Below are 17,138 nucleotides of genomic sequence, written 5' to 3'. Positions count from 1 at the left end.
GATGTGCTCCTAGCTCTTAGAAAGGTGTTTTGCACAAAGTAGATACTCAGTAAATAGAAGCCAATTGAGTAAATGTAGAGCCCTACAACAGAACAATGCTACAGGAAGGAAAGACAGAAGACCCTTGTGTCAGGGCTCTGGAAGGCTGGTCTTTTTCTAGAAGGCTCACCTGGAGCCCTCAGCCCCATCTGTGGTCCCGAGAGCCCCACCATGTAGTCTGTGCTCCCACTCTTGCCCCGTTCTTACAGCACCGGGGACGAACACAGCCGAGGAAACTGGGGTCACTTGGACCAGTTGGCTGCACTTCGCTGGGTCCAGGAGAACATTGCCAACTTTGGAGGCAATCCAGGTTCTGTAACCATCTTTGGAGAGTCAGCAGGAGGCGAAAGCGTCTCTGTTCTTGTAAGTGTTCCTGGCCCTGATATGGCTGCTGGTGGGACCCCTTGGAGCCTTTGGACCAGCTGGCAGCTTTACTTACAAGACCCGGATCCAGAGCTGACCCTACTCCGCCCAGCGTCAGTTGGTGGAGAGCTAATGGCGGAACTCTCCTTGGCCCCCAGGAGGCTCAGAGCCCTGGCTGGCATCCTAGGGCCTTGAGAATCTCCGGCCACAACTACAGCAATAACACTCCTCCTCCTCTAACGTGGTCGAGCACCCCCCCCCTCTCTGTCCTTGTACTTGTTTTAACATTAGGATTCACTTCACTTCTCCTGGCAAGTAGGGGTGTAGATTATGAGTAAGAGTTGGACAAAGTGTCATTGTTTAGCTGGAAGCCAGGTCTGCAAGTCAAGGGATGCCAGCACCAAGAACAGGTCAGGGGCCTCCTGTGAGGACAGCTGCCTCCGGGACTGAGAAGTGTAGCTGGGCTGGGGGTGGGGCACGGGGAGGCATGGGACAGTGGTGTGGGTACCTGGAGCTCCTGGGGGCCTGGTGTGGGGAGTGGGGCTGGGGAGCCACCGAGGGCAGCAGGGATGGGAACCAGATGTGGACGTGCTGGGAGACATAGAGCATCTTCACTGTTGAGCAGAGGGTCAGTGCTATTACTATATTTTTAACATATGTATTGGTTTCCTTGTCTAATACTCAGAAGGAAGTGTTTTTATATTTTATCAAGTGGAGAAAAGGGAAAAGTACAGATAAGCCCAAAGAAGAAAGAGTCCTCCATAGTCCCATTACCCAGGGAAGCTCACCATGGACATTTTGAGTCTTATTTTTCTAGTGTTTTCCCCATGTCTCACTCCTGTCTATCTATCTATCCATCTGTCATCTGTCTACCTGTCTTAAGATTTTTTTTTTAAGATTTTATTTATTTGAGAGACAGAGAGAGAGTGAGAGAGAGCATGAGAGTAGGGTGAGGGACAGAGGGAGAAGCAGACTCCCTGCTGAGTGGGGAGCCTGATGCCAGGCTGGATCCCCAGACTCTGAGATCATGACCTGAGCCGAAGCCAGTCACTTAAGGGACTGAGCCACCCAGGTGCCCCTCCTGTCTTAAGATTAAACAAGCCCCTCCTTTAGCGTACCCTATAACAGAAGCACTCCCCTAGCATTAAGTACGCTTCCATTAATATCATCTTGTTGTAGATTGCACGGTGTTCCGCGGCGTAGGTCTGAACAGTATTCCACAGTAAAAATGAAAAATCATTTATTCCCTCAATCTCATAATATTGGAACCTTGGGTTATTTCCAATTTTATTATAAACATTATGAGCATTCTCAGAAATCGTCATGCACTTCCGTGATCACTCTTCTTAGGCCAAATCCTGAGTAGTGGAAATGGGGAATCAGAACTGCATCTTTAAAGTGTGGCTAGGAGTTGCCAAGCTGTCTTTAGATACTTCTGATTATTACGATCAGTGCATGTGACATACTTCCTGTCCTTCCCTCGCTCTGTGCTGCTGGCTCCCTCCAGCTCAGCTTCTCTTGGAGAAGCTGGGCCCCAGGGTCAGCCTGGGAACAGAGCCAGGCCAGGCGAGGACCTGCCATGTTCCCTGGGTGCCCAGGTCTCCAGGGGAATGGGCCAGGCCAGAGCTAAGGATGAGGTGGCTCTTGAAGACCCCTCCCCATGAGCATAAACTCTCTTCCTGTCCATTCCCCTGCCAGGTGCTGTCTCCCCTGGCCAAGAACCTCTTCCACCGGGCCATCTCTGAGAGTGGCGTGGCCCTCACAGCTGCCCTGGTTAAGAAAGACATGAAGGACACAGCTCAGGTAGGTCTCACGCTGGGCCAGCGCCACACTCTTGGCTCTGCTCTCCTGGAATCTTCAGGCGCCTTTCTTGCCATGGGATCCAGTGGGCATCCTCAAGGAATCACGGAAGCGAGAGCAGTTGAGTGGAAGGGCAAGGAGACACCTCAGCCAGCCTCCCTATTTGACCACTAAGCAAACTGGGCAGACAGTGGAAGCAGCTTGCCAAGGTCAACGAGTGATTGGAGTAGAGCTGGGACTCGAACACATGACTCTGGACTGCCAGCGTAATACGCTGTCCCCTGAGCACTCCTCCCGAAGTGTGCCAAGTTGGGGTTTCACCAGTAGGTAGCGGACTGTCACCGTGTCTGGGCTCTCTCAGGCTCTGAGTTCTGGTCAACCCACTCACAGCATGTGGGCCTGCTGCAAGTGGCTCCCCCTTAAGTGCCTCATGGATGGGGTGGGTTCCTGGGAATTCATCCATCCATGCATTCATTCATCAGATAATTTTGATATAGGCGGACATCTAGTAGCCTCATGCCGTTTGCATTCTATTGGAGGAGACTAATCAATGATTTCATAACCACACAAATTATAAAATCTCACTGACAGGGGCAATAAGACAGGGGTATCTGATGTCATAACAGAATCCAAAAGGAACACTTAATCTAGCGTGGAGGGTGAGGTTATCACGAAAGGCTTCCTGAAAAGAAATTTGAAACCAGGCAGTGTGAGTCTGGATTCTGTGCTCTTAAGCCCCACTCTGTGCTCCCTCCCTTTCGATGCTCAGCTCTGAGATCAAGATGCCCATTTGAACAGAGAGAAGGTAACAGACACAGAGTTTGTTTAATTGGCACCACCGGGACCCAGGACCCTTCCCTGCTGGGCTAGACTATGTTCTGCTCCCCGCTGTTGCCTTTAGAAACGAAGGTTGGGGGAGAACCCCTCTTTATTGATCAAGGGAAGGGACATGGCCCCTGAGTTCTGCTATTGCTTGTGATCTCTGCAGCAAATCGCTGTCTTTGCTGGGTGCAAAACCACCACCTCGGCCGTCCTTGTTCACTGCCTGCGCCAGAAGACAGAGGACGAGCTCTTGGAGACGTCGCTGAAGCTGGTAGGCATATCCATTCTCAAGGGCGCACAAGCCCCCCCACCCTTGCACTTGGCCCAGGCTTCATTATGTCAGTTGTCCCGTTGCCCCTGCGCCTGAGAACTGTCGGAGACAGTGTGTCTGGCCCCCAGCGAACAGTGTCAGTCTCGGGATCTGAAGGGGAATTTCTTTTTTTCTTTTTTATTAGGAAGTATCTCAAACATTTGCAAAGTTGAAAAGCAACATAATGGACAAATTGTATAATAATCTCTCACCTCAACCAAAACTTACTATTTTCCCATTCTTGTTTCCAAATGTATTTTAAAGAAGTTACGCATTACATATTCCCAGAGGTAACTACTGTTCTGAGTTTTGAGGATGGGATATTAAGAACAAAGATTTTGAGGAAGGTTGTCACAATGTATCTTGCTTAATTTAGCAACAACCTCAATTATAACCCAGTGGAGGTCCAGTTTTTTTGATTTTTCTGAGACTCTGCCTCAGTTGTGGTTCTAGAATAACCATGCATCCACGCACCCATCCATCCACCCACCATCCATCCATTAATCCATTCATCATCTTATCCATCTATTCAGCCGCCAGTCTATCCAATTTATCAATATTCTTTCATCAGTTTAATATCCATCCACCCATAACTTTCATTCATTTCCATCATCTGCACATCATCCAACCACCAGATATCTTCACCCCATCATTCAACCACCCGGAATCAATGATCCGTCCATCACCTAGTCAGCTAGTTATTATTCATCTATCTGCCAATCCATCCAGTTCATCCACACTCCCTGTATTGACCAGTTCCATCCATCATCTAGCCATCCATCCATCTACCCATCCATCTATCCCTCCCTCCATCCATCCATCCATCCATCCATCCATCCATCCATCCATCCTAGGTGTAGGGAAAGGATAACTGGGGGGGTGTGTGATGCAGACATTAATCAGATATAGTCTCTGCTGACAAGGAACTATCCAAGGAGAAACACACTCATATACTTCATGGGTTAAGGGTGGTGGGAGTAGAAAGAGAGGAAATGCTCGTAATAGCAGGGGTGCTTCACAGAGGAGGTGACATTTGAGGACTGATGGATGGCTGTGACAGTGTGTCATCAGAAGGACACCCAGAGAATACAGCAGGAAGGCCCAATGGGAGCTATTCCTTCTGTGGGGGAAGGGTTTGAATGTGATCTCAGACATATCCCGAGCCCCTGGACTTTCTGTCTGGGCCCCCGGCTCCTGACGAGACTCTGGGACCCCAGGGCCAGGCCTCTGGCATCAGACTCCGCTCTGTTTCCTGGAGTGATTCCAATGTGGTCTTGGGGCTCGGATCTTGGTTTCTCAGGCTCAAATAAGGTGATCAGTGCACTCAAAGAATGAAAACACAACCATTTCTGATTCCTGGAAAGAGGCAAGTTTATTTCAGCAATTCTCCATTGGCATAAGAGGACCCAACTTATAAGAGAAGAGAGTTGGTGATTTTGAGGAAACCCAGAGCACTTAAGGACCCATGTTATCCTTGTGAGATTTTCTGAGACCCCGTAGAGTGTTTCCATGATTATCCACTCTCCCCAAAACACACACACACACACACACACACAGGCACACAGACACACACACCTCTGACTGGAAGGGCCACACCCATAGTAAGGAGTGCCTGACTGGTCCCTCAGTGCATACTGATCAGACCTATCAGCTACAGTGTAACATTACAAACGGTGCAATCTTAGCGACTATAGGACAAAGAGAAGCATGGGGTGGGGTGAATTTCAGTGAGCTTGTATAAGTCAGGACTTTCTCATGCAGAATGAGGAAACTCATCTCCAAGTGCCTTGAGTGGAAAAAGAAATGTAACAAAATCTTTAGGTAACTAACTGAAAACTAAACCATAGTTCAGGAGTACATGGTTTCAGGCATGGCTGGATCCAGATGCACATATATTATTAAGAATATATTTGCTCTATCCCTCAGCTTTTTTTTTTTTCCCTCAGTGTTGGCTTCACTCTCAGACAAGTTTGTTCCCTAGGGAGGTAAAGTCAGTGACAGCACCTAGGCTTACATCCTGTTTAGAAACCATTCACAATAATTCCAGCAAAAGTTTTGGGGTAAAGTCTATTGGATTGACATGGGTATGTGCCCATACCTGAACGAAATCTCTGTGGTCAGGGAGATGGGGCACCACAGGTCACATATAGGTGCTTGGATCTGTGGGGTGAGAGTGGGGAAAAGGGAGGTCCCCCAAAGGATGACTGGGATAGTGCTGTCTAGGGGAACAAGAAGGGGAAATGGTTGGAGGGCAGAGCAGGCAGGAACAGCAGACAGCTGGGTTCACCAGCACTCCCCTCCCACACCTACACCTGTGCCCCTGCCAGGGGAGCCAGCGTCCTGCCCACTTCCTCTTGGCCCAGCCAGGGTGGCACCGGGAGGGAGAACCTGACACCTTTGGCACACCGCTCACAAAGATCGGCTTTTGTCCCTGGAAGCCTTTTCATACACACCCTCTGCCTTTGTTTTCACAGAAATTTTTCGCTCTTGATTTGTTTGGAGACCCCAGAGAGGTAAGGACTTCTAGTTTCTTGGTTACAGTTTGTAAGTCTTGACATGTTTAAGCACCAGTTAAATATGAATGAAAAGAACCCTTTGTTGGGGCTCATGTTAACTCTTGTGTTTATATTGCTGAGGCCCAGAGAGGGCCAGCCACTTGCCGGATAACAGAGCCAGGTGGACTAGACGTGGGACTGGAATGGGTTCCTTTGACTCCCAGCCCAGTGCTCCCAGTTATCAACTCTGTGTCCCCTGGGCCCAGCCTACCCCCCACTGCTTGTTTTCAAAAATGTCCCTCAGGAGAGGACTGGACTAGAAACTTTCACTATGGGGTGGTGGAGATAGCTGGACGCAGAGTTTCTTCAGGAACCTTCACTTAGGAGCTAGGCTTTCCCAGGGGGCTACAGGGTTGACGAGCTGTGCAAGCTACACGGTTTGCAGGGGCCTCCAGGAGGGGCAAGACTCTCCGTCCTGAGGACACCACCCTCCCAGCCACACCAGAACTCCAGGAGCCTCCCCACCTCCCTCCTCCTCCCCTCACGCCTTCCCCGCACGTTGACAGCTTCTGAGACATTATCTCTGCCACATTTTATAGTCCTATGCTCTCTGCTCTCTCCTGGGGATACTGGCACCTACCTTAAAAACGGTTGTGAGGATTCACAGAGATTCATTCGGCGAAGATTTCCTTAGCACTTACCATGTGCGGAGACCCGATTCAGGAGCTGGGGAAATAGCAGTAAAGCAGGCAAAACAAGTATAACGCCCTGTCCTCTTGGAGGGAAGGGAGAGCACAGCAAACATGGGGTTTGGGGATGGTCCTTCTTATGGAGACAAAGAAAGTGAGGAACGGGGATAGGGTTTGTGGGGGTTTGGATCTGCACAGCAGGGTCAGGCAATGGCTCAACAGGAAGGTGACATTGGGGCCAAGTTCTGGAGGCGGAGCAGAAGGCAGCCGTCAGGAAAACTGGAGGAAGAGTGTTCCAGGCAGACAGAAGAGCAGCTGCAAAGGTCCCGAGGCAGGAGGCCAGTGTGGCTGGTATGGAGGGAGTCGGGGGAAAGAACAGGCTTGGGGCCAAAAAGGAAAGAGAGGTGGGGGCGGTCCCTTTAAAGGACTCGGAGTTTGATTTCAAGTGAGATGGGAAGTCTTGGGAGGGTTTTGAAAAGAGGAGGGTGTTGACTGTGGGTTTATAAAAGGGCTTTTTCACTGCTGCATGGAATTGAAGGTAGGGAAGGGTAGGGCAGTCCCAGGGAGACCAGCTGGGAGGCCCCTGAGCTGAGCAGTGTGGGCCATGGCCGCCTGGGCTGGGCCCATAGCACGGAGATGGTGAGACGGCCAGAATCTGGATAATTTTGAAGTCATGGCTGATGGGGTTTGCTAATGGACAGGATGTAGGGTGGAGGAGAAAGGGGAGGATAAAGCACGCCCCTGGGGTTTTGACTTCAGCCTGGCGGTGCCTGAGGCCCACATGGGCAGCCCCTCGCAAGCGCCATGGAAGCAAGCGGCCGTGCTGCTCTGCGTCTCACTGGTGCCAGTCAGCCCCGCTGGATCAGATCGGGGCCCGCTGTCTCTCTCCCGGACTTAGACTATCTTCCCCCTGTACTCCTCCTCCCCACCCTTGCCCCACAATGCTGCCAGACTGACCCTTGTAAACATAGGTCAGGGCATGTCACCTCCTTAAAAGGCTGGCCTTCCTTACAAGACCAGTGCCCTGGCCCCCATGGAGTTATTCCTTCAGAGCACAGCCGTGTGGCTGCTACGTGCCAGGCATTGGGCAGAAAATGTCCTGCACCGTCTGACCTCCCCCCCACCTAGGCCATGGCCAGACTGGAGGAGGCTTTGGGCCTCTGCCTTCCAAGGCAGATTCACTTGACAGAGCTCCTCCTGTGGCCACCAGAAATGGCCCATCATTCATTGGCCCTCGCAGAGCAGACGCAGGTCCCTGGAGCCACAGGGGCTCAAAGCCCGGGGGTCGCCCCATTCCACCTGCCATGCAGCAGCAGGAAATAAGCCACATGGTGTGTGGAGCTGGAAACATGGCTCCTGGAGCTGGGGTCTACATGAGGGCTGTGAGCACTGCCCACGGGTCATAGCTGATGTGGATGGGGCCGCGTCCGGGTACCAGGTACGGTGCTGAGCGCTCTGCGCCGGTGCAGATGCTTCATCGCCATAACAGCCCAGCTTACAGATGACAGGACTGAGCACAAACGGTGAAATGAGTGTCCCAAGTTACCAGCTAGTGGGTGGTGGAGCCAGGATTCAAGTCCAGATAGTCCGACTCCTGAGCCCATGCTCTTCATAACTCCACAAGTGGCCAAGTGCGCAATATAACCAGACCCAGAGCCAGCTTCCCAGGTGGTGTCGAGGGGCCCCTGAACCTGGGCCCATGTGAGTAATTTTCATCAAAGGTAACCCCTAAAATGAAGATGTTTTTCAGTGCGTTGCGAGCCCATCCATGATGCTTTTTTTCATGCTTTTCCTCTCTAATAGGGAGTTGGGTCTTTGTGTAAGTACTTTGGTGATGGGGAGCTCACTACCTCCTCGAAGCAAACTGTTTATCAGTGGCAGCTTATGTTTAAAGACTTTATTTATTTATTTATTTATTTATTTATTTTAGAGATAGAAAGAGAGAGAGAAAGCGCTCACAGGGGAAGGAGCAGAGGGAGAGGGACAAGCAGACTCCATGCTAAATCTGGAGCCCAATGTGGGGCTCGATCCCAAGACCCTGAGATCATGACCTGAGCCGAAATCGAGAGTCGGGTGCTTAACTGGCTAAGCCACCCAGGCGCCCCCAGTAGCAGCTTCTGTTTAAACAGAGACAGCTAAATACAGTCGATCCTTATTAATGGGGAGTTCCGTATTTGTGAATTCCTCGACTCTCTAAAATGTATGTGTAACCCCAAAATCAATGCTCGTGGCACTTTTGGCATCATTGACGGGCACGCAGGGAGTGACAAAAACCTCGAGCGACCATGCATAGGTTCTCACTCGAGAGCAAACACGGCTGCCCTCTTCTTCTTGTCTCATGTCTCACACTATTAACACGCGTCCTTTCCACGGTCTACGTAGGGCCACATTTTCCGCATTTTTGTGCTTTCTCTTGGCGGTTTCACTGTTGAAGATGGCCCGTGGGCGCAGCGCTGAGGTGCTGTCCCGCGCTCCTAAGGGCAACAAGGCTGTGATGTGCCCCGTGGAGAAAAGTCGCGTGTTAGATCAGCCTCCTTCAAGGTGACTCACGGGGCTGTGGGCCAAGAGCTCATGGTCACGGACCAGTAAGCGGCCGTGCAGGGAAAGGAAGAGGCAACTTGCCAGGCTGTCGGAGGCTGCTCGGGCAGGCGCTAGAGTAACACCGCGTGTGTGCTGAGGCTGCGGGAGGTTTTGTGAGATGCCGGTGGGTCACGGTCATGCGGCCGAAGGTCAAGGAAGCTCCAGGCACGTTACCCAGGGCCCGGAAAGATGGCGAGCCCTTCTCAGCTGGTGTGCTATTATAAATAAACACTACACACAATTCACTATTTGTGAGCCATGCGTATTACATCAGGTGTCGTTAAACACGCATGGAACAGGGTAGACAAAAATGTGACCGGATAGTGGCAGGAACCTGACGTCGTACCTCCCCCAGGAGCGGCGCCTCAGCCCCTGCTGCTCAGCGGTCACGGCGGCTCCGACAGAACGCAGCTAGCGCGGAGACCAGAGCTGGCTGCAGCAGAGATCAGAGAGGCAAACGCGTCCTTCAAACCGGGGCCTAGAAATACATACATCCATGTATTTTATGTGTTTATATTAAAATCATATAAAATGTACGTTTATAAAGTCAATACTAAAATATATGCACATAGTTATATATTTTATATATTTATGAATTTAACACATTTGTATTTAATTTAATTTATACTTACATGCATATAATTATATGAAAATAGGGGCATCTGGGTGGCTCAGTTGGTTAAGTGTCTGCCTTCAGCTCAGGTCATCATCTCGGTGTCCTGGGATGGAGCCCTGCATTGGGCTCCCTGCTTAGCGGGGAGCCTGCTTCTCCCTCTCCCTCTGCCCTTCCCCCTGCTTGTGCTCTCTCTCTCTCTCTCTCAAATGAATAAATAAAATCTTTTAAAAATATATATATGAAAATATATACATATATGTATACATGTATTTCTTTTCTTTTTTTGTAGAGAAAGAGAGAGCACAGGAGGTGGGAGGCAGTGGGGAGGGGCAAGGGGAGAGAGAGAATCTTAAGCAGACTCCATGCTCAGTGCAGAGCCCAACCCAGGGCTTGATCTCACCACCCTGAGATCATGACCTGAGCGGAAATCAAGAGTCTGATGCTCAACGACCGAGCCACCCAGACGCCCCAGTGTATTTCAGTTTGAGTGAGTGTTGCCGCCATCACTTTACTACCACTGCTAGTTTCTGAGTCGACGTTCTGTCCTTCGGGGTCGCATGTACTTGGCCCCCTTTGTTCAGGAGCTTGAGTTCTGTGGCCACCACCCGTGGCCATGCAGGTCTGGGGTGCTGGCTTCCTGCTCAGACCGGCAGAGAAGGGGACGTGGGTGTGGCCTCTAGAGGGGAAGCCCAGACACCGTGACGCCCTCTTCCCCAGAGCCATCCCTTCCTGCCCACCGTGGTTGATGGTGTGCTGCTGCCAAAGATGCCCGAAGAGATCCTGGCTGAAAAGAAATTCAACTCTGTTCCCTACATCATCGGAGTCAACAAGCAAGAGTTTGGCTGGATTCTTCCAATGGTGAGAATGTGGGGTCTCCTTCGTTCTCCTCCCCTGCCCATTGAGTCACCATCTCTGCTTGCAGGGCTCCTCCTTCTCTAGACACCTCTGAATCCAGAGGAGCTGTGCCCTTCACACAAGCTGACATTTCCGTGGGGAGCTTCTCTAGGATGGCCCAAGTGTCACCTGGGGACCCCTCTCCCCAAACACTCTATTGTCTTCTGATCTAAGAATCCTGAAGTGTGGGTGCCAGGAGGGCCTGGAGTAATGATCACTGGGCAGACACATTCCTATCTCTGTGACAGGAGTCAGGTCTTCCCACTCCCACAGAGCCTGGGAGAGGACGAGGCTTTCTGGGTGGATGTCTACATTTAAGAGGTGGCTCTCAGGTCCTGGAGGAAACAGTTTCGGGTGGTAGATTTACATCTCAGAGGGCAGAGAAGTATTTGTAATTGCAAGCTCTCTAAAGTAGCTGCTCTAAGAGGAGGCTTGGGGACCTACCACCCTATTGCCAGGTTTTGGCCAAAACAAACAGTAAACTTGGGGCTTCCTGGGTCATCTGAGACATGTAGGAGTGTTTGTAAGGTCTGTGTTCTTTGCTCCAGAGCCCTCTGCTTCAACCCTAGCCAGGCTTAAACCTTTCCTGTGTGTCACCATGTCCAGGGTGGGGGTTCTTGCCTGATTCACACACACACACACACACACTGCAAAAGCCTGGGATAACTCCTCTTCACATTGACTTTATCCTTTTGCACAGCTTGAGTTTCTGGATATAATAAGCCCATTTGTTTCATTGATTTTGCCCAATGCATCAAGGACCCATTCTTGTCTAAGTCATGACAAAGTGACCTTTAGCCTGCATTGGTCTGGTTGGTTGGTAAGTTTGGTTCTTTCTGCTAGTTCCTGATGATTCACAACCGTGTCACCGTTGTTCTAACAGATGATGGGTTATCCGCTCTCTGAGGGCAAGCTGGACCAGAAGACGGCCACATCACTCTTGTGGAAGTCCTACTCTGTTGCTGTAAGAGGCTAGGGAACCACAGAACTGGCTGTAGACCCAAAGAGGGACAGAGACTTGCCCAGATTGCTGAGAATTAAATGGCAGGGTGAAGCCCAGGGATGGAGGGTTCTGTCCCCATTTTTCTGCCCTTCCCCCCTCACCACACAGGGTGGGAGTGGTTGCATAGAGTCACCATTCACACAAGCCATCCCGGGCTCTAGAAGCTGCATCATTCACCAGGGCGGGGCCAGGGGTCACTTTTACTTTTGCTCCATTTCAGAGAGTCCCTGAGGAACTGACTCCACTGGCCACTGAGAAGTATTTAGGAGGGACAGATGACCCTGTCAAAAAGAAGGACCTGTTCTTGGACATGTTAGGAGATTTGGTATTTGGTGTCCCATCTGTGATTGTGGCCCGTCACCACAGAGGTGAGTCCCAGAGGTTGGACAGGAGAGGGACACCGACCCCAGCAGCTTCTCTGTCTGTCCTGCCCACTTCTCAGCATAGACAGATATGTGGAAACCACCAAGGCCCCTCTAGGGCCGATCCCATATGGCCTGGGATGGGGCACAGTCTCACTTTGGGTCCGCCAGAAGGCAACTCTGAGAAGAGGATTTGAATGCAAGTAGCTTATCTGGGAAGGGATCCCGGAACACGCCAGTAGAGGAGGGCGGAAGTGGCACGGAAAGGGGAAGGAAGCCAACGCAGCTGCGCAGTGAGCCGCTATCCGCTGTGGACACCCGGGGCTGTCTTGTCTCCAGTCACGTCTCAAGATTATTCCGTGCGAGTGGCAAGGGAGCTGAGGTGTTTAGCCTCCCACTCCCGGGAGTCATGGGTTGAAGCCTGTTCCCAAGGGGCTGTTAATTCCCTAGAGATCTGACTTGCTGCACACATGGGCAGAATGGTCCTTTGGTCACCAAAGACCTCAGGCCAAGAGCTACGGAGGGTGGGGGTGGAAGTCCGGCTGGCGGGCCCAGAAGCTGGGTATGCGATGAGGGGCCAACGGCATCTACCACAGGAACGCCTTCCCCTGACGTTACCGTGGTCTGTGGGGCTAGAGGGCAAGTCTTAGAAGAGACGTCTCGGAAGGCTTTCAAGATCAGAGCTAGGGGCAAACTCATTTGTTAACTGGTGGAGCTGGGGGTGGGCTGAAGCCAAGCCTAGAACCAGGCTGGTCCAAGATCAAAAAAACAAAAGAAGCAAGCAGTGGGGGGTGTGGAGGTAGGTGTTCTAGACAGCGTCCATGCCTATGGCTGGCTTCTGTCCATCCTGGTGTGTGGGGTCTACCACAGCACCGTCCAACATCGATCCCGGGCCATGTAGGTGCAGTATGAGGTCAGGGGTGGATACGGTCCTCTAGGGAGGATCCACCCCTCTGAGCGTATTTTGGGGGTCCTCATAGACCTCTCCTTCACCTAGTCTGCCAGCCAGGAAATGGTTCTTGGTACAGACCTCTCTCTCTCTAACCATGCTGGGAGGGTTTTAAAGTTCAGGACTTTGTAGGCATGAGAAAAAGCAGCCGAGCTGACCTACTCTGTTCCCAAGCCCTCAGTATAGTGAGGACAGGTGCTGCTCCCTCCTGTCGAGGGTCCTGACGAAACTCTTCAGCCAAGGGCCACCTGAGGTCACATTTGCTCTTTTGTAAACTTGGTCTTGCGTCTGGATACATGTCTGATTTGTGGTATCTTATTCTGCTTTGTCTGCCGGTCCCAGCCATGCTGGACTTGTGTTTTTTTAATCTGGTATCCTGTGACTTTGAATTCATGGCGTTCTCTCATTTTGTATTTGTCTCACTGTCTTTTTGATGAGAAAGAACTTCTCTGAATATAAAATTAATATCCTACACTGGGGATATTATGTGGGAACATGTGAAGAAGAAATTCGATAGTACTCTAAATTCCTCCACCGAGAAACATCGGCTATAAATTTTTGATATATTTCTCTGAATAATCTTTCCACATCTTATGCATAACTTAGAAATTAATGTTATATCATGTTTTTGTTCATAAAACACTATTTTGTAAGCCTTTGTTCAATATCAATGAAAAGTCTTCAAAAACATCCACTATTTCACAGAATGATGCATCAAAATTTACTCTAGCATTCCCTGTCCTACTGGATATTTAGTCTAGCCGGATCTGTATTTTAATGTGAGAAAAAACATTATGCTCAGTCTTATGTGCATAAATCTTTAACCAAGGCTCTAAAAGTTTTCTTAGGATTGGATATTAGAAGTGAAATTCCCAGGCACGGCCCTAAGAGCATTTCAAAATTCCTGATACATGTTGTGAAATTTCTTTCCATTGTATGAATGGGATTTCTTAATTCTCTCACTTGGGAAACTCAGATGTAAAAATAAAGATAATGCTGCCAATTTCGTACCCTTTTCCCTGCAAAAACAGACAAACAAACAAAAACCAACAACAAGAAACATTGCCATGTTTTCAGTGACATACTTAGATTACTAACTCTGTCCTCTCTGCTTCTCCTGTTTTCCTGTTATCCTAATCTGTGCCCTACTTTCCTTGTGTTGTGCCTGTAGGAATTTTTTTTTTTAAATGATTTTTTATTATATTATGTTAGTCACCATACAGTACATCCCCGGTTTCCGATGTAAGGCTCGATGATTCATTAGTTGTGTATAACACCCAGTGCACCATGCAATACGTGCCCTCCTTACTACCCATCACCGGTCTATCCCATTCCCCCACCCCCCTCCCCTCTGAAGTCCTCAGTTTGTTTCTCATAGTCCATAGTCTCTCATGTTTCATTCCCCCTTCTGATTACCCCCCCTTTCTTTATCCCTTTCTTCCCCTACCGATCATCCTAGTTCTTATGTTCCATAGATGAGAGAAATCATATGATAGTTGTCTTTCTCTGCTTGACTTATTTCACTTAGCATTATCTCCTCCAGTGCTGTCCATGTTGTAGCAAATGTTGAGAACTCGTTCTTTCTGATAGCTGAGTAATATTCCATTGTATATATGGACCACAACTTCTTAATCCAGTCATCTGTTGAAGGGCATCTCGGCTCCTTCCACAATTTAGCTATTGTGGACATTGCTGCTATGAACATTGGGGTGCATATGGCCCTTCTCTTCACTACGTCTGTATCTTTGGGGTAAATACCCAGTAGTGCAATGGCTGGATCATAGGGTAGCTCAATTTTTAACTTTTTAAGGGACCTCCACACTGTTTTCCAGAGTGGCTGTACCAACTTGCATTCCCACCAACAATGTAGGAGGGATCCCCTTTCTCCACATCCTCTCCAACAATTGTTGTTTCTTGCCTTGTCTATTTTTGCCATTCTAACTGGCGTAAGGTGGTATCTCAGTGTGGTTTTGATTTGAATTTCCTTGATGGCTAATGATTTTGAACATTTTTTCATGTGTCTGTTAGCCATTTGTATGTCTTCATTGGAAAAGTGTCTGTTCATATCTTCTGCCCATTTTTTGATTTGTTTATTTGTTTCTCGTGTATTGAGTTTGAGAAGTTCTTTGTAGATCTTGGATACCAGTCCTTTATCTGTAGTGTCATTTGCAAATATATTCTCCCATTCCGTGGGCTGCCTCTTAGTTTTTCTGACTGTTTCCTTGGCTGTGCAGAAACTTTTAATCTTGATGAAGTCCCATAAATTCATTTTATCTTTTGTTTCTCTTGCCTTTGGGGATGTGTCATGAAAAAGGTTGCTTTGGCCGATGTCGTAGAGGTTGCTGCCTATGTTCTCCTCTAGAATTTTGATGGATTCCTGTCTCACATCGAGGTCTTTCATCCATTTGGAGTTTATTTTTGTGTATGGTGTGAGAGAGTGGTCAAGTTTCATTCTTTTGCATGTAGCTGTCCAATTTTCCCAGCACCATTTATTGAAGAGACTGTCTTTTTCCCACCGGATGTTTTTTCCTGCTTTATCAAATATTAGTTGCCCAAAGAGCCGAGGGTCCATTTCTGGGCTCTCTATTCTGTTCCATTGGTCTATGTGTCTGTTTTTGTGCCAGTACCATGCTGTCTTTGTGATCACAGCTTTGTAGTACAGCTCGAAATCCGGCATTGTGATGCCCCCAGCTTTGTTTTTCCTTTTCAACAGTTCCTTGGAGATTCGGGGCCTTTTCTGTTTCCATACAAATTTAAGGACTATTTGTTCCAGTTCTTTGAAAAATGTCCTCGGTATTTTGATCGGGATAGCATTGAAAGTGTAGATTGCTCTGGGTAGCATGGACATTTTAACTATGTTAATTCTTCCAATCCATGAGCATGGAATATCTTTCCATCTTTTTATGTCTTCCTCAATGTCTTTCAAGAGTGATTTATAGTTTCTAGAATATAGGTCCTTTACGTCTCTGGTTAAGTTAATTCCAAGGTAACGTATGGTTTTTGGTGCTATTGTAAATGGGATGGATTCCCTAATTTCTCTTTCTTCGGTCTCGTTATTCGTGTATAGAAATGCAACTGATTTCTGAGCATTGATTTTGTATCCCGCCACGTTACTGAATTGCTCTATAACTTCTAATAGTTTGGGAGTGGCTTCTTTTGGGTTTTCCATATAGAGTATCATGTCATCTGCAAAGAGAGACATTTTGACTTCTTCTTTGCCAATTTGAATACCTTTGATCCCTTTTTGTCGTCTGATTGCTGTTGCAAGGACTTCTAGTACTATGTTGAATAATAGTGGCGAGAGTGGGCATCCTTGTCGAGTTCCTGATCTTAAGGGAAAGGCTTCCAGCTTTTCCCCATTGAGAATAATATTTGCAGTAGGCTTTTCATAGATGGCTTTTATGAGATTGAGAAATGTACCTTCTATTCCTACACTCTGAAGGGTTTTAATCAGGAAAGGATGCTGTATTTTGTCAAATGCTTTTTCGGCATCGATTGAGAGGATCATATGGTTCCTGAGTCTTTTCTTGTTGATATGATGTATCACGCTGATTGATTTGCGAATATTGAACCACGCTTGCATCCCAGGTATGAATCCCACTTGATCGTGATGGATAATCCTTTTAATGTACTGTTGGATTCTATTAGCAAGTATCTTGTTGAGGATTTTGGCGTCCATATTCATTAGGGAAATCGGTCTGTAATTCTCCTTTTTGAGGGGGTCTTTGCCTGGTTTGGGGATCAAGGTAATATTGGCCTCATAGAATGAGTTTGGTAGCTTTCCTTCTGTTTCTATTTTTTGAAATAGCTTTAGGAGAATAGGTATTATTTCTTCTTTGAATGTTTGGTAGAATTCCCCAGGAAAACCGTCCGGGCCTGGAGTTTTGTTATTTGGAAGGTTGTTTATCACTGACTCAATTTCTTCATAATTAATTGGCCTGTTTAAGGAATCAATTTCTTCCGGTTTCAATCTTGGTAGTTTATAGGTTTCCAGGAAGGATTCCATCTCTTCCAGATTGCTTAGTTTATTGGCATATAGCTGTTGATAAAAATTTCTAATAATCCTTCCAATTTCAATGGTGTTCGTCGTGACCTCTCCTTTTTCATTCATAATTTTAATAATCTGGGTCCTTTCTCTTTTCTTTTGGATAAGTCTTGCCAGTGGTCTGTCAATTTTATTGATTCTCTCAAAGAACCAGCTTCTAGTCCTGTTGAT

At 48.4% G+C, this 17,138-nt stretch overlaps 1 protein-coding gene across 1 annotated transcript in view; it reads left to right on the top strand.

The window, feature by feature from the left end:
* Window positions 1-17,138, top strand: part of CES1 (carboxylesterase 1) — a 35,627-nt gene that overhangs the window by 11,521 nt on the left and 6,968 nt on the right. The window contains exons 5-11 of the mRNA XM_008702627.2: window positions 249-402; window positions 2,101-2,205; window positions 3,191-3,295; window positions 5,809-5,847; window positions 10,432-10,572; window positions 11,492-11,572; window positions 11,832-11,979. Of these exons, the coding sequence (XP_008700849.2) occupies window positions 249-402; window positions 2,101-2,205; window positions 3,191-3,295; window positions 5,809-5,847; window positions 10,432-10,572; window positions 11,492-11,572; window positions 11,832-11,979 (773 nt within the window). The remainder of the gene's footprint in view (window positions 1-248; window positions 403-2,100; window positions 2,206-3,190; window positions 3,296-5,808; window positions 5,848-10,431; window positions 10,573-11,491; window positions 11,573-11,831; window positions 11,980-17,138) is intronic.

This window comes from Ursus maritimus, unplaced genomic scaffold (genome assembly GCF_017311325.1).
Source record: "Ursus maritimus isolate PB19 unplaced genomic scaffold, ASM1731132v1 scaffold_19, whole genome shotgun sequence".
NCBI lineage: Eukaryota > Metazoa > Chordata > Mammalia > Carnivora > Ursidae > Ursus > Ursus maritimus.
Note: the sequence above shows the minus strand (reverse complement) of the source record. Positions and strands in the feature narration are given on the sequence as shown.